The sequence below is a fragment of the Gallinula chloropus genome, assembly GCF_964237585.1.
Source record: "Gallinula chloropus genome assembly, chromosome: 11".
Classification (NCBI taxonomy): domain Eukaryota; kingdom Metazoa; phylum Chordata; class Aves; order Gruiformes; family Rallidae; genus Gallinula; species Gallinula chloropus.
This window is the reverse complement of record NC_140096.1, coordinates 4,984,869-5,002,042: the sequence shown is the minus strand read 5'-3', so window position 1 is coordinate 5,002,042 and position 17,174 is coordinate 4,984,869. Positions and strand designations below refer to the sequence as shown.

The following is a 17,174-nucleotide window of genomic DNA, read 5'->3' as shown; positions in this document are numbered from 1 at the left end:
CTACTGCACGTTCACATCTACAAACGGGCCCATCGAACCGCACCGGTGGGATATTCAAAGGAGGCTTCTTTCAAAGCATGTCAGTCGTCATGGTAAAATCACTTCATAACACCTGTAAGCCTATTTAAGGGTCTAATGTGATAATAATAGCAATACTCTGCATCTCAGAGCATGACTTGGAGCCTGCTAAGAAATTCATATGACGCTCACCCCGGTGCACGCAACCCATCCTCCAGATCACTTAAAGACACTGAGCGTTGCTGGGACACACTTCGCCAGCGAGGGAACGCGCCGTGAATAGCTGAGCGCAGAGCTAACGAGAGCCACTGCCTTCCCGATTGCACATGGAGCGTAATTAACTCAGCTATGCTAATTCATGCTCTTGAATATTCATTACGCCCATAACGCAATATATCCTGAATATTAAACAACAGCTACTCGGGGCAGGAATATTAATCTCTTGGCAAAGCTGCCGGGCTGTGTCAGCGAGCGGAGGAAATGTAAGGATACGCGGTAGGAAACATTTTGGGACACGAGTGTTGTGAGGGAAACAAGCTGACAAGTCCAAAAAAGACCAGGTTCCCCATCCCAAGACCCCCGAGACCAGAGGGGCAGCAGGGAATGACCTGGGGAGCCATGAGGAGCTGGTGCTGCAGGGGCCAGGATGCGGGATGTAGGGCTGTAGGTAATCACTGCTGGGAGCAGCTGTGGGAGCGTAGCAGGACATACACTGAGCGCAAGTACCAAGGGATGGGGGTACCAAAGCCACAAAGAAAGGGGGAAATTCAGAATAAAAGCTCAGAAAAATAAGAACTGGGGGGGGAAAAAAGGCCAAGAAGCTCAGGTAGCACGAGGAGCTTTCTGAAGGCAGGAGCGCTGCAGGAGAGCTGGGAACAAACAGCCTTAGCAGCATGCCCTTGGATGAGGTTCAGACTGACAAGAAGCAAAACTGCCTTATGGGAAACCAAGGACAAGGAGCAAGAAGCAGAAAATGCCCCCAGGTACCCCAAAAAGAGTTCCCATGGCAGCACCATGCAGCTGCTGGAGCATCACCTCCCACTCCGGGAATCCTCTGGCACTGCACACCTTCCATGGCATCTGCACTTGCACCAATGCTTTTTACTTCAGTTTTTCAGTCTTTTAAAAACCCACCTTATTCACGCTGCCCCAGAAGAGCTGAAGTTCAGCTCCCACCCTTAAAACATCACAAAACAGGAAGCTTGGAAAGAGAAAGGCTTGCTGTTGTGTCCGGAAACAAAAGGAGCGGTTCTGGGAAGGAAGCCGTGCGCGAGGGGTGAGTGTTCCCTCAAAGAGTTCACACTGCAGAGGAACAGCGGGAGCAGAGGGAAAGGAGAATTGGGATTAAATGGAAACCTGGAAACTGCAAAAAGAGAACACAGGTCTGAGGCATCCAGAGAGACGCTATAAAGAAAACTATAACATGAAAGTGTCTGTATTGTCAGGGCTGTTGACAGAGGGGAATAAAACATAACTCTGTTCAGTCACGTGACACGGGATGGCTGGAGCAAAGCTGAGGTCTGATGGGAACACGGATTGGCTTGGAAAACCGCAGGGCCGTGGCTCAAGGACCGGCACAGATTTGTTTATGCTGGAAAGCAGCATCAAATATTAGATCTCAGAGAACATTCGCCTTCTCCAGAAATAGCAGTGCCAGCTCGGCTGCGATGGCCACAGCCACCCCCCACATGTGAGCCTGTTCAATGGCACCAGCCACAGATGAGCCCAGGGGCAGCGACCGGTCCCTGCGCAGACCCAGGACCCCACTCAGACTCAGGACCCCACTCAGCACCCAGGACCCCACTCAGCGCCCAGCTCCGAGTGGCACGCTGCCCTAACGCCTTCCTGCTCGCCCCTCCTGGAGCCTGGGGACAGACCCTTCTCTCCAAGGAAGTGAGAACCAGCGGCTTTTTATTCTGCTGGTTTATTTTCTTGGCAGGCTTTAAGTCCCAGGGTCACAGGCAGGAGGAAGGAAACATCTCCAAAGGGCCGTAACCCCCTGGTTCTGACAGGGTCTCCTTGCAGGGAGAAAGCTCCTTCCCTCACAGGGAGTTACAACTGCCAGAGCCCGCATCTCTGTCCACATCTCTATCTGCATCCTGCTTGGCACAGGCCACAGGCACGAGCAGCACCTCCATGCAAATTATTCCCACCCAAATAATCACTCAGAGTTAATCCTTTGAAGGTGCAAAGTTCAGCATGAATCTTATACCTAAAGATAAGGACTGTGAGTTTGGGTTTATTGAGCCAAAACAAGGTGAAATTCATTCCTTCGTCCTCTTAACCACCACCTTCAGCATTCCTGATGCCCCTCTGACTGACTGATCTGCTGCTTCCCAACATTACGGTGTTTGGGGGGACAACACCTTGACAAGAGAAGGTGACACCCATTAGTCAGAAATCCCTTCACCTGCTTCCCCTTCTCCCCAGATGTGAGCTCTGGTCGCTGCGACTCCCTCAGCTGCACCCCGAGCACAGCATCCTCCAGTGAGTTTTGCACAGATGTGCACTTTCATTTTCCAGCTCAAGCTGGAATAAGTGGGGATGGGAACGCAGTTTTGGGAAAAGCAAGAGATTAATCTGACCAACACAGTTTCTCAGGTCTGCTGCCTCAAGACCTGTAATAGCTTAGCTTAAAAAAAAATGAATTAAAAATCCAAACCCTCCCCAAAAAGCAAATTGCTGGGAAAAATTAATAAAAATCAAGGATCCCAACAACAACCAAGGATCAGTGCTGATTTCTGATCCCCAGCACCTACAAACCATCAGTAGTTAAACAGTTACCAGTGCTTTGTTTTCTATGCCAATGTACAACAAATCAGGAGCTACATCACACCCCGGGGCACATGCTGGTCCCTCTCCTGTCATGGAGCAGAGCAGCCAGAAAAACGCTGGAACCATACAAAACAGAGCAAAAAAGAAAAAAAAAAGAAGGAAGGAGCCAGGGGACAGGACCCTGGCCCCAGATGTGCTCCCAGATGTGCTCCCAGGCCTCCATGGCAGCAGCTCCAAGGCAGGAGGACCCACTGACACAAAGATGTCTGTACCACCCCACACACATGCTGGCAAAGGAGCAGGACCACCGCTCCAAGCTTCATTTCCAGCTGTATGTCTCACCAGCCGTACTGGCACAGCGACAGCCTCCAGCGCACGGGGCTCCCCCATGGCTCGGCAGCCTTCCCCTCCACAGGGCCAGCACGCCAGCTCCTGGGGACTGTCCCCTCCCACACCAACACGGCCACAAACCCCACAGTCCGTGCAGATGCCATGAAGCTGCTGGGATCAGCACAGCAGTGTCCATGTGTCCTTCTCTGTGTGCGTCTCGCAGGGAGGCAGGGAAAGCGACTCTGCTGCTGGCTCTGGGTGAAAAGAGCCAAGAGCTCCCCAACAGCCGGGAGCTTCCTCCCGGAGCCCCGTGCCCTGTGTGGGGGTCGCACAGGCGCTGCTGCAGGCCCCCTCCCCAGCCACTCCACGCACAGGAAACCGATGGAAGGAGCTGGGTTTCGCCCCATGGCAGCACAGTGAATTCGGAATCAACCCGCAGCCTCGGTGACTCACAGAGCGCAAGACAGAACACATCCCACAGTGAAGCAGCCCTACGCTGCCGTGTGGAGGGAGGGGGTTTTCCCCTCAGTTTCCTACCCCACCACTCTCTCAGGAGCCTCACACCAACCATCACCTTTCCACATACAATTTGTCCAGCACAGGGACATCTTCTAGCTCTTTCTTTTAACCTGGAGCCCCACTCCCCTAAACCCACCGGAGGCAGCGCACCTGGGAAGCCCAGCAGAAGATGGGGTTTCGCCTGGCTCAGCCTCTGGCAAAGAGCAAACATAACAGTGCTGCAAAATGCTATTTATTTCTCTGTCTCTGCAGCCAGCTGAGGGACAGGAGCAGCAAAGGCAAAGCCTCCACTGAGCTGGCCCTTACCCCTCTCCTGCTAAGGGCACGGTGCAGATGGGAAAGCAAAGGACAGCAGCGAATAATTAAGGCAAAACTCCTTCCTTTGCAACCTCCTTCCACCACAAATTATGGCTGGAGGAGCCGGCCGGAGCTGTTCAGTGATCCCCTTGGTGCAGGAGCTGCTGTGCAGCAACCTTGCACCCAGCCCCAGCGTGGTGGCAGCCACCCCAGCACGGGCAGGACGTGGGGCAGGGCTGCGCTCCCCGGACAGCATCGTAATTACCAGTTTCGAGCAATCTGAATTTATAATTGGCTGAGATTTTACTTGGCAGATAATAGGCCGCTGTCCTAGGCACTCGCTTTATCTAGGTCAAGCCATTAGTTTTGCTCTTTATCTACATACATTTTTAATTTGATCTCCAACACCGATTTTCAGCCAGCAAGCCGAGCCGACGGGCTCCTCTGCCACCGATTGTGTTCAGTGCCTGGACCTTTCCCAAACACGCAGAGAGGGAAAACAGGCACCAAAATCCTGATGCATTTTGGCCACTCAATCCAAGCCGATGCGTCAGGAGTGCCCATGCTGCTCATCAGGCCAGGCAAGCAGAAGCCAACATGTCAACCAGCAAGCCCAGACCATCCTGCCAGCAGTGCTTCCCCATGGTGAGAAGGGCTGTGCACCATGGCAGGACTGGTGCTCTGAGACCAAGCAAGGACACACCAAGCAGTGTGCACCCCTAAAGACACGCTCAGGCAGCACCCCAGAGCCTCTGAGAGCTGCTGCTGGGGGCTCGGGCAGCTGGTGACCTGTGAGGTATTGGCTGCCAGAGGACAAGTGATAGAAGATGCCTCCCAATGTTAGCTGAGGTCTGCTTTCTGAAGGCACAACCCCAGCTGAAGAGGAGCAGCCCCAAAGCTGAGCAGACACTGGAGCCACCTGCTCTGACAGACATGGTTACATCACCAAAGGAATCCTTCACCAGGAACATGCCATGGCTCTGCCAGGGTCGCCCAGCACGTGCCCTTTGGGGGCTGGACTCTCTCGAGGTCCCTTCCAACCCCTACAATTCTGATTCTGTGATTCTCTCTCAAGGCTCCAGACGAGCAGGCCAGCTTGAAACAGAGAGACAGGACCATACTCTCCTACCAGCGCAGGTATGAGGGGGATGCCAGCTTGCCAGGGGAGGGAAGGGGAAGGAACACTGCCTTTGCTATGCATCTCAGCTGCAAACGAAAGAAGGGCAGCAGTGTAAGGTAAACACTGCTTCTGGTTGGAGAGCAGCATCTGCTTGTGCAGGATTACACATGGGTCATGCTGGGGCAGGATTCATTCACATAGGTTACTGCTGGCAAACACCGAAACCTCAGAGCAAGAAGAAAACACAGGGGAAATCCAAGGCCTGAGAAACATCACACCTCTTCCTCACCCTTCCTCACTCTGGGTCCCTCTCACGTCACCAGCTTGCCTGTCCTCACCCACACCACTCGCCCAGAGAGATGCTGCACGAGGTGTTTCACCTCCAGCACCCGCAGCTCCACGACCGCCGAAGCACAGCGCTGGGAAACAGCCACTCTCTTCCCACACACTTCCCAGCCCAAAGAGCTGGTTTTCCCTTCCCTTGTGGACTCTGTAGTAACAACCCTCAACATGGACCCTTCCTGGGAAACGGGACACCGCTGCATCCATCCCAGGCATCCCAGCTCTGGGAAGCTCCCAGACACGCTCCCGTGCCACGTGGGTGACCCCAGCGCTCTGACCTCCGCCCCATCCTGCCTGGCACCCCCTCAAATTCAGATGCTCCTGGGGCCACACACCAATCTCACGACAAGGTAGATGTCCTGGATAAATCCCAGCAAAGGAGAAGGGAGCTTGGAAAGCCTACCCTGTCCAGCTTAAAGACAGGTGGATGCTTTCACTGCAGTAAATCTAGCAGCGTCGAGCAGCCAGGGCTGAAATGCCTGTGGTTACCCTGAACTGGCAGCATCCCTGGTGCTTCATAGAATCATAGAATGGTTGGGGTTGGAAGGGACCCCAAGGATCACAGAGTTCCAACCCCCCTGCCACAGGCAGGGCCACCAACCTCCAGGCCTGGAGCTACACAAGGTTGCCCAGGGCCCCATCCAACCTGGCTTTGAACACCTCCAGGGACGGGGCATCCACCACCTCTCTGAGCAGCCTGTTCCAGCCCCTCACCACTCTCTCTGTAAAGAACTTCCCCCTAATATCTAATCTAACCCTTCCCTCCTTCAGCTTCATTCCATCCCCCTTGTCCTGCCAGTGTCTACCCTCCTCCTGTTTCTCTGCTCCCTTCAGGGACTGGAAGGCTGCAATGAGGTCCCCCCACAGCCTTCTCTTCTCCAGGCTGAACCAGCCCAGCTCCCTCAGCCTGTCTTTGTAGGGGAGTTGTGCTTGCAGCACTTCTGCCAGCGGCTGCTGGAGCCAGCAGTGACGGCCGGTGTCCAGGGCGCAGCGCACAGGGAACAGAGCCACTTTTTATGGAGGAACCAACTCATGGGCTTGAAAAGAAACAGGTGCAGAACTATGTGCTGGCATCAGCAGCAGCAGCAGAGCAAGAAGTCCTCTGGCCAAAGCAACAGGCGTTGCGTGAGCAACCACCCGGCAGCTCCAAAGCCTCAGCCCGGCCGCAGTCACAGCTCAGCCTCACCACAGCTCAAGCAAAGAGCTGATATAAAGAAGTGGAGCTGAAGATGTGTGAAATAAAAAGGGATTACAGGCGGTTCCTAAAACACCCTGAGGTATACAACACGATGTGGATAGATCGTTGCAGGGTCTCCATGGGAAAGCTGCGCTGCAGGCACGCACTAGAGATTTCTGATGTAAAACAAGCTCGGAGGGGAAGGGGGGGCGCTGGGAGGTGCTCCAGGATTTGGGCACAACGGGATGGCTTTCAGGCATCGGGCTCTTCTGAAGAGGGGGGGGAAAAAAAGCAAATCCTCCCCCCGAGATTTTTAGTGGGAAGCGTGGCCCTTTTCACAGAACAAAATTACTCAGTTCAAAACCCAATTTTCCATCAAAAAAAAGCCCAACTTGAAAGGCGTTTCCAGCTCGCGCGAGCTGCAGGATCAAAGCCAGAGATTAAGAGCAACTGCTGACTGCTCAACGCCCGAGCGCACTGCACATCTTCAAGAGCCGGCTGGCTCTGACAGAATTCATCCACAAATGACTTAAGGAAGGGGCAGAGCCTTGCCATGGGGCACTGGGGGGCTGGGGGCAGGCCCTTGCTTTGGGCAGCAGCCAGCTCCATCGGCCATGGGTTGCCGGGCAGCAGCATCCCACCAGCGCTCCCATCCCATCGAGGTTTTACTGATTTCAAGTGCTGCAGGTACTTGTGGGGATTTCAAGCGCTGCCTGAGGGTGCAGGGCAGTCAGGGTGATAGACTGAGGCTGCACGGCGAAGATGACACCGAATACTAAGGCAAATATTGACTCTGCTGCTAAAGCCCAGCATCGATCCCACGCGGCTCCGGCAGTGGAGCTGGAGTGTTGGGAAAAGCACCGTCTAAGAAGAGCCCAGCTGATGCACAGCCAAGGGCAGGGATGAGACCCCTGACTGAGGTCCCCCCATGTAGCTGTGTCTCAGAGGAAAGCCACCTCTGCCACCAGCACCACGGCCGCCTCTTCCCTGCTCCCACATCCCCACAGCAGAACGGGGAGCGGGGCAGGCTGAATAGCACAGAAAGAATGTTTCTAGTGAGGAGAGCTTCCCTCCTCCTCCAAGATCGCTTCACACTGTTATTAAACGGGGGGGGGAAAGAAAAGAAAGGAAAAAAATCAGTGTTCTGGCAACCTGCAGCATTTGTCTGGTCAAAGCCACAGTTCAGGTGTTCTTGCCTTCCAAGGACTTCACTGGGCTCGCTGGCATGGGCGGATCTGGGGGAATATTAGGAGGGGTTTAATTTCTATCCCTGGTTTTACTGTGTGCAAACATACACGGTCAGTTCTTGCTGAGGTTTCCAACGTGCTAATTGAGACATTTCCTCATGGAAAAAGAATGTACTGGACGAAGGAGCAGGCTGCTGGCACCGCTCTGCACAGCGCGGGGAGCTGAGGTGAGGCGTGAGGCGAAGATGAGGCCGAAGGCAAACATCAGCCACCCAGCCCAGCACCATGGGCAGACCCTGTGGCTGCAACATGGCAGGGGACAGGGAGACAGCATGGGACATCCCACAGCCCATTCCTGCTGTTGCTACGGATGCTTGAGTCACATCACTGGGCAGATCACACCAGCTTGGGGAGCCTTCTGGAGAAGGTCAGGTGAGAAACCAGCCCAGGAAACTGGGCATCCAGAAAGATTTCTTCCCAGCCCTCAGTTTGTTAAAAAGCCAAACAAAACCAACCCAACGAACTGGACTGTGTGTTAAAAGGGAAAAAAGGTCTTCTGTGTTGTTGCAAGACTGATAGAAGTATTGCTTCTGCCCTCAAAAAACACAAGAGCAGACAAATCAATTTTGTTCCAAATATTAACAAGACAAAGAGCCAAGAAAAGCACTTTTGGGTCACAACAAGCCCAGAACATTAAGAGAGACAGGAGCAAGGAAGAAGCAGCTGAAAACAAGAGGAGGGTTCTAATGGGAGTACGACTGCTGCCACAGCTACAGCCTCACCAGTGTGAACTCTAATGGGAGCAGCGAGATATTTTTTTAATATCGAAAATAAAGGAATTAAACCGGTTTTGCAGACTCATGTGGAATGCACAGGGGATGGAGAGGGATTTCTGACTTTATATAGGTCAAACATCAGCCGTATGGGTTCACATCACATTCAGTACAACCGCAGCCACCGCATAAAAATGAAGCTTCAAAGTGCTCCGGAGGGATCCCTGGGAAGTTTGGTCTCTCCTACCTGAAGAGCAGCAGAACAGTAATTCAGCTTGGATCAATACACGCTGTGAGCAAAGGGGCAGGAGAGTGACTGCCCGTTTCTGCCACTACAGCTCAGGGGAAATCAGGATGGAGACTGGGCTGTCCTAAAGAAGAGGCTCCCCACCATGGGAGCTCCCTGCTGCTGGGCTTGGCAGAATGCGGATGGAAGGAGACCCCAGGCAACAGGACCGTGGCAGGAGACCTTCAGAAGCCTCCAAATCCTGGTCAGGCTCCAGCCACCTTCTCCACAAGACAGCAGGAGGTTGATTTGGCATGGTCCCTCTGGGAGACACTGTGGACAACCCAGGCCAACCCTGCCAGGGTGGCATCCGCACAGAGTTGAATCACAGAGATCCCGTGGGAGGAAGAAGGACAGAGGAGGTCAGGGCGCTTGGGGAGCAGAGGGGAGCTCCCTCACTGCCTCACAGAACCACGGGGGAACTTGGGTTGGGAGGGACATTTGAAGACCACCCAGTCCAACCCTCCTGCTCCAAGCAGGGACACCCTCCACTAGATGAGGTTGCCCCAAGCCCCATCCAACCCAACCTCGAGCCCTGCCAGGGAAGCAGGGGCAGCCCCAGCTTCTCCGGGCACCTTGTGCCAGGGCCTCCCCACCTTCATCATAAATAACTTCCTCCTCATGCCCAACCCAACCACCCCCCTCAGCTGGAAACCATCACCCCCAGTCCTGTTGCTGCAGGCCTCGGTAAAAGACAGAGAGAAACTTATGTACTGAAGGGTCACAAGAAGGTCTGCCTGCAGCCTTCTCTTGTCCAAGCTGCAGCACTCCAACTTTCCCAGCCTGGCTCCAGAGCAGAGGTAAACCAGCCCTCAGATCATCTCTGTAGCCTCCTCTGGGCTCACTCCAACAGCTCCGTGTCCATCTTGTCCTGGGGACCCCCAAGCTGGACACAGAGGGGCTCTTCCCAGAGCAGAGTAGATCTCCAGACCTGCTGGCCACACTCCTGGTGATGTACCCAGGATGCAGCTGGCTTTCTGGGCTGCCAGCTGATGCCCAGTTTTTCTCCCACCAGCATCCCCAAGTCCTTCTGGACAGGGCTGCTCTCACCCCAGTCATCACCTATGCCTTCCCAGAGCCTGGCCAGAAGCTCTGAGCAAGCGGGCTCGAGGAGGACATGAAAGCATTCCCTGGAGCACTTCTGCGGGCAGAGCCGGCCTCAGGCACGGGCAAAGCCCAAGGAGGGGTTTTATGGAGGGTTCCCAGGCTCTGCAACCTGCAATGCTGCCCACAGCTGAACCTGTCCTGCTCCCATCCTCTGAGCAGGCACAGCCTGAGCATGACAGCCTCAGGGACGATGCTCAAAGGTCCCCGCAGCCACTCTCTGCCACCCCACCTCTGCGACAGGACAAACCCCAACAAAAAGCCACCTTGGCACCCAACAGTGTTTCACTGCCTGGCCGTTGGGGTAACGGTCTGATGCCCAGGCCTGGCACACACACTCCAGCAGGAGACAAATTAAACAGCAAAGGCTTTGCTCTAACTGTGTGAGCAAGACCCATCTCAGCATCCTGGTACCACATCCCTGGAGAAGCCCACAAGCTCCATCCCGCAGCCCACAAATCTGGGCTTAAACAAGAGGTGGCTGCTCAGGCAGACCCAGGCTCCACTCCGACACCCGTCCCTTCTGCAGACGCCAGCCAGAGACGGCCTCACCGCCGGGCTCGCTGCGGCCGTGCTGGCTACTTACCTTCAGCTTCTCAAAGCGATCGCTGAGGGATGCCACTTGGTGGTCCCGGTGGCGGCCCACCAGCTTACATAAGGCACAGATGAGCTGGTCATCAGCGACACAGTACATGTTCACCTTCTCGTTCTCGTGCTCCAAGCACGTGAGTCCGCGGAAGTGAGCGTCGGGCACGGGCTCCACCAGACGGTGGCTGGTGAAGGGCTTCTTGTTGGGGTGCGTGGCCCGCAGGCAGCGGTCGCAGTAGGACACCTCGCAGGTGATGCACGTCTTGACCGCGTCCCGCGGGGGATCCTGCTCGCAGAACTGGCAGGCGATCCTCTCGCCGGCCACGGACATGGTAGGGCTGTTGCGGTACGTCCTCTCGCGGCGGCTCTCGCTGGGGGAGTTGGGGCCGCTCAGGGACGCCTTCTGGAAGCGGTCGATGATGTTTTGCAAGGTCACATTCCTCTTGAGGCCCTCCAGGCCTCGGTGGTTGAGGGAGATGACATAGCGGCACGTGGGGCACTGGAAGGCGGTGATGGGCTCGATGGATTCGCTGGAGGAGCAGCTGGACACCAGGACACGGTGGGCGCAGCTGAAGCAGAGGCTGTGGGCACAAGGCAGCAAGAGAGGGTCTTCGAATAACTCCAGGCAGATTGGGCAGGTCAATTCTGACTCCAGTGTTTCCATCTTTAGTTAAACAGATCCTGATTCAGCATCAACAACCAGGGAAGGTGGTCTGGCACCTGGGAAGGAGGAGGGCAGAGATGTGAGACAGCAGCCCCCCAGGCAACTCCCCTCCACTGGAAACCAGTGCCCAGAGGAGTCCAACGTTCCATCTCTGCAACACCCCACCACTCTTCACACCCTGACACTGTTACCACAGCCCAGCTGGGCTCACAACAGCACGTTGGCATGGCTGGAGCATCTCACCACCATATCTGCCCAAGCCGAGCCTGGCTTGGACCACTGTCCAGAGATGCTGTGGGGCAGAAGAGAAGGGAGAAGGAGTGGCAGCAAGCTGCTTGATGTTGCCCTTGCCTTCCTGCTCAGCCAGGGAACAGGACTTGGACAGCAAGGCTGAAGACAAACCCAGGAGAAAATGTATGATTTCATGCTTCTTTTAGCAAGCTCTGCTCAGGACAGGAGCAGGGGCTGTGCTGGCTTCCTGTGCGTAAAGCCTTGGCTGCACTTTGGAGACAAACCTCTGGCTACCCTCTCTAGCAGCTACGCAGTCCCATCTCCTCTTGGTGAAGGCAAAAAGGTGAATCACATCCTGGAAACCCTGAGCAGAGTGCATGAGGAGCTCCTGCGTACCCCCCGCCCTGTGCTTCTCTCCCTTAGGAGTGGCCTGGGCAGGAAGAGCGGCACAGTTAGAGCCTGCAGACTTCCCCTGCCTGGCTGTCCTCCACTGCCCTCAGCAGCAACTGGGGATGCCCAGACCGACCCCAGCTGCAGGCACATGAGCTCGTGTTTTCTGATGGCGTCTCCTGCCCGAGGTGGGAAGCAGGCTCCTTGCACGCCACCGAAGCTGCTGCTGCACCATTTCCAAGGTCTGGTTTTGCAGAGCACCAAGCTGCACCATGAGCACTGGCCTGCCCCTGCCAGCGCTGCCCAGCACCTGCCCCTGCCAGCGCTCCCCAGCAGCCATCGAGCTCCTTCTCCACCTGGGCTGGAGGACAGGCGGGCAGCACATCAACAGCAGCACATCCACAACCCCATCCTAACAAACACCCTGGGGAACCACAGCAGGGACCAGCTGTGAACTCACCTCCAGACCTCACAGGTCTCCAAAACGAACAGGGAAGAGAGGAACAGCCTGGCAGGCGCTGAGAGAAGCCACACACTTCCCACCCCAGCTCCACTGCTGCCACGCGCGGTGATAGGGACTAATTAATAAGGAGGGGGCCGGGGCGGGCTCCGTGGCAGCCCTGCCGCCTCCGGCACGGCCCAGCAATCAGCTAATGAGCCCAGCCGCCTCCCCACACAGACCTGGTGGAGGGAAGCGCTGGAAGAGCTGCTCTGTGCTCCGAGATGGCACGCTGCTGCTCCAGGCAGACCCCATCAGGGAACATCTCCCACAGGGGAGAGCCAGCCATTAATTACCTGGGAAGGGGGAGTGGGGCAGGATCTGGCCGGGCGGTGCTGTGCTTGGAGCCGGGAGGTGCTGGCAGGAGCTGGGGATGCTCCCACTGGAGGATGTGCAGAGGGGGCAGGGGGAGCTCCCACCCGAGAAAGAGCAGAAGGGGCTGGCTAGGGATTTCTCCCCGAATCCATGGAGAGAGGGTCTCTGGCAAGGTGGACACCTTCAAGGCCAATGGCATGAGACTGCTGCTGGTACCCCAGAGGCGAGGGTAGCTCTGTGTTAGCCCCTGCTGGTCCCCACATTGGAGCACGGCCATCTGGCCCCAAGTTATCCCTTTCTCCTCAAGCCCAAAGACTGACCGTAGGTTCCTCTCACCAGCCCACATCTCAGCAGTTTTCACCAGGAATGCAGCTTTGCTTTCTAATTAAATCCAAGTCCTGGATAGACGAGCAGCAAGAGCAATCACCCCGGGGAACCCACTCACTCCTGTGCCCCGACCCAGCCAGACAGGCTTCCTGGGCCATTTCATTCCCATTGCCACCACCACTGCTGTGCACCACGGACCAGCAGCTGAAATCAACAACAATGTCCCAATACCAAACTTAAGCTACAGCCGCAGCAGCCCCTTGACAACACACAGAGCCTTCTTCCTTCCCTCTCCAGAAGTGCTGCACCAGGCACAATCGCATCCCACTCCCACCAACCCTCAGGGGCCGGCTCTGTGTGATGGCAGCTGGGCCAGGTTTGAGCACTAAGCATCGTTCTGCTGTCTGCTGATGCCAAAAAGCTGCCCAAAGCGACAGCCCGAGCAGCGACCCCTGCCCACAGCAGAGCACTCACAGTGAGCCGCAGAGCGGCACGAGACCGACTCAGCCTCTCCTCTTGCCCGCACTATGCGCTGTTCCCAACACACAGTGCACAGCACCCAGACCATTCCTGACACCCAGCACACAGCACCCAGACCCTTCCCGACACCCAGCACACAGCACCCAGACCCTTCCCTCACATGCAGCACACACAGCACCCCCAGGACTCCTTCGGCCTCAGCAAGCCAGGCCATGGGCACCATGCCCCCCAGGATGCAGCTGGCAGCCCCGAACCCCCAGTGTGGGCGACAGCACCAGCAGCTCTGCAGCCCAGGGGGGCACAGGCTAGGAGTGGTCCCACCTTTTGCAGGTATTTGCCAGTCCCCCTTGTCCTGCCAAGCAGCTCCAGAGCCCTGAGTGACCCCAGCGATCCCAGCTGCTCCAGGGCCAGCTCCAGGCTCACCTGTAAGGGGTGCTGGACCAGTGCCCAGCCATGGTGTGGGGACCTTGCCTGCCCAGGCCGACAGCTGCTTCCAGCCCCTGCAAGCAACAAATCCCGGGATGCCCTGCTAGGACATGCCTGCACCGGTCCCTGCCTATCACTCCATCTCTTCCCAGTTCCCTGAAATGGGATGTGCAAGTGCCTGGAGGAGATCTTGAGCTCTATCCATGTGCCAGCTCATGGGGCTTATAAAATTAAGCAATTGGCTATTTAGATATGTTAATGCACTATCAACAGTCTGCCCAAATGCCACTCTCCACACACACACACACACTTTTATTATTCTGCTCCCCCCCAAGGGAGGCAACAGCACAGCAGCAGCATCCCAAAGGGCTGAGGAGCACAAAGGCCCCCAGCAGCTTCCTCTCTGCAGCCCCTGGTGCTTTTCTCAAGCCCCAGAGCCCACCGCAGCCCTGGGAAAGCAGCACAGAGGAAACACTCCTGGCTGCCCGCCTGGGAGCTCCTACACACTCTGCAGCAACCATCCCCACTGCACTCCGAGCCTGGCAGCACAGGGGGGGCTCCAACCGCACCCCCATAACCCCCCACCACCACCACTGCAGCTCCCCAGCTCTAAAACCTTGCACACTGCCTCTGAGCCAGGGCTGGTCCCATCCTTCATCAGATGCTGCAGGTAGTGGCCACTCACCATTAAGAGCCTCCCTGAGGCACCCACGGGTTCTCCCCAGCCAGTAAAACACAAAGACAAATAAAGGTCAAGAACAGGATTTGTTTGGGGTCTGACCAGCCTTAGGAAAACGATTTATCAACAAGGATTGGTGAGAGGGGGCACCCAGCAGCACCCCTCCTGAGGGCCACCAGAGGACCACTCTGCAGGGAGTGAACCCCAACCACCAGCCCCAAAACGGCAAAAAGATGCAGCAAGTTTCAGCAGCCCCTGTTCCCGAGGGCCATTCTCATGTAAATCTTGTTTTCCTTGCTGGGACAATCACCCTCCATGGAGAGAAGGGTGAGGAGCCTCAGCACCCGGCTGGAGCAGCAGCGGGGATGAAGCTGGGCGAAGCGGCTGGCACTGCTCTGGGGCCTTTCATGGCTCTCACTTTGATGTTTGCTTTGATGTCCAGGACTGACGTGGCACGAGGAATAGCTGATTAGATTAAAAAAATCTGCTTTGTTTAGAGTCATTAACTCCCTAAATATAAAAGTTAGGAGATGCTATAGCACAGTTCACCAACAGCCCCGAGTCACTTGTGCCCACGGGTCAGCCAGACCCAGCCCCTCTGCCCAACAGCTCTTGCTCACACTCCAGCCCTGTGCCAGCCCCGTGCCATGGAGTTCAGGTATGGAAAATCAATATGAAGCATCATCTCTCTGTTTAGAGTCAACGGCTGTGATTCCTTCTCACTCCCTGTGCTTGGCCACAGCTACATCTCGCGGTCAGTCTCCGACCCCAACCCCGGAGAGACACAAGGAGTGCCACAGCTCTTCCCTGATTTACTGGGGGTGTGATTCTTGTGCTCCCCAGGCATCACCGTGTCATTGCTATGTAACTGTGGATGGTTTATCAGGCTAAAGCACCCAGTCCTGCTCAGCATTTGGCTTTGCTACCCTTCGGTTGTGACAGGCCAATCAATGCCCCTCACGCAAGAGGAGCATCAGCCCTTACCGAGCATCAGCCTGTGCCAAGCTGGGGCAGCAGCACCCACTTTCCTCCACGGTGATGGAGAACTTTAAACCAGCACCAGATGCCTGCAGGTCACCCCATCCCCTCCAGCACCTCCCTTCCTCTCAGCCCTCGCCTTCACCAGTGATGTTGGCCTCTCCACTCTGGGCCTGCTCAGGCAGACACAACCCTTCAGGGGACCTTTGCCACACCAAGTGTAAGTTTTTGGTTTTTTTTTTTTCTTCTTCCCCTTCCTCCTTTTTTTTTTTTACATTTTTATTCTCTCTCCAGAAAAGCTTCAAAACAAATTGCTCAGCCCCTTCCAAGAATGAGGCTAAAAAAACCCCCATGTTGCTCCACCCGTATTTAAAACTAAAATAAAACCCAAACTACAACAACCCTTCCCTTAACTGGCTCCACGACAGCAGGATGCAAAATCTGGGCAGCAGTTGTCTGCGTGCTTTTTGTTGTCCTCAGGAAAATTGGCTCAAAATTGGATCTCTGCTCAGGGAAAAATTAAAAACCTGATCCAGCAGCCCCATCCCATCCCCAAAGAGCCCAGGCTGCCCCATGGAGCCCCTGCTGAGCAGTGGGGACCCACTCCCTGATTTGCTGGGGGAAAGGGGCTCCCCCTCTGCTGCCCCAGCCCTGCCTGCAAGTATCAGCCTTTCCAACAAACCACTCAAAATTTGCCCTCAGGACAGGCCTGTCCCAAGAGAAACAGGAGCCCTACGAGGAAAAACAGCCCCTGACCATGTAATTAGCAACAGCATCCTACCTAACGAAGATATGCAAGGGGGTGGGGAGAGAGAGAGAGAGAGAGAGGAGGCAATCAGGCTCATCCAGCCAATTTAGACCTAGCGTTACCTAATTTCTCTGTGCTTGACTTGCAACCTTGATAAGCCGAAGCATGTGGAGCTGCTGTGCATATTTAACAGCCCTTCCCAGAGTAGAGCCCCTGACAGTGAGGAGCATCCTTTGGCCAGGAGCATCCTGTGGCCAGGAGCATCCTGTGGCTGGGCTGCTGCCGCACGCTCCTTCCCCCCAGTAAACCCAACAACATCAAACAGAACTCAGCCTCTCCTCCCACAGCTCCTGCTGCCTTTCCTTAATAACTACACAAATTTGGCTCAGGCTTTCTGAAATCCAAATAACTCATCCCTCACCCGCTCTCCCCCCACCCCCCAATCCCCATATTGCAACGCCAAAAAGAGAAGGCAAGCCAAGCAAACTGGATCTCCCCACTACCAGCCACGCGTCGCTGTCCTTAATCCATCGCGCCGAGGCGCAGGCACTTCCACATGAGCTTTAATTATTTTCTCAGCCAATTTGCTCGGTGCTAAAATAAAGCTGGCTGCTCTGCAATCCCCACAGTTCTTCTTGTACCTCTTTAAATTAAGGACAGAGCGGGAGAGGCTGCGCTCCCGTGCAGCAGTTGTTTTTAATGAGAGATTGCTTTTTGCTGGCAGCTCAGCTGCTTCGTGGTTAAATTCCTTCAGAAGAGCTGGCTGGAGCCCACCGGCACCGGTGATTTGCTGCTCTTTAATTTCTCCACTAGCACAGCACCTTTTCCCCCCTGGGGAATTTCAACCCCATCGCTGCCTACATTGTCTTGGCTGGTGGGATGAAACTGTTTTGCTTGATCACAACATCCTCTTCCTCTCTG

At 55.5% G+C, this 17,174-nt stretch overlaps 1 protein-coding gene across 1 annotated transcript in view; it reads right to left on the bottom strand.

Moving 5' to 3' along the window:
• The window catches only part of MID2 (midline 2), a gene marked incomplete at its 3' end in the record, with an annotated part of 76,191 nt that overhangs the window by 45,698 nt on the left and 13,319 nt on the right, over positions 1–17,174 (bottom strand). Inside the window, exon 2 of the mRNA XM_084269174.1 lies at positions 10,515–11,236. Coding sequence (XP_084125300.1) covers positions 10,515–11,180 — 666 coding nt within the window. The 5' untranslated portion in view covers positions 11,181–11,236. The remainder of the gene's footprint in view (positions 1–10,514; positions 11,237–17,174) is intronic.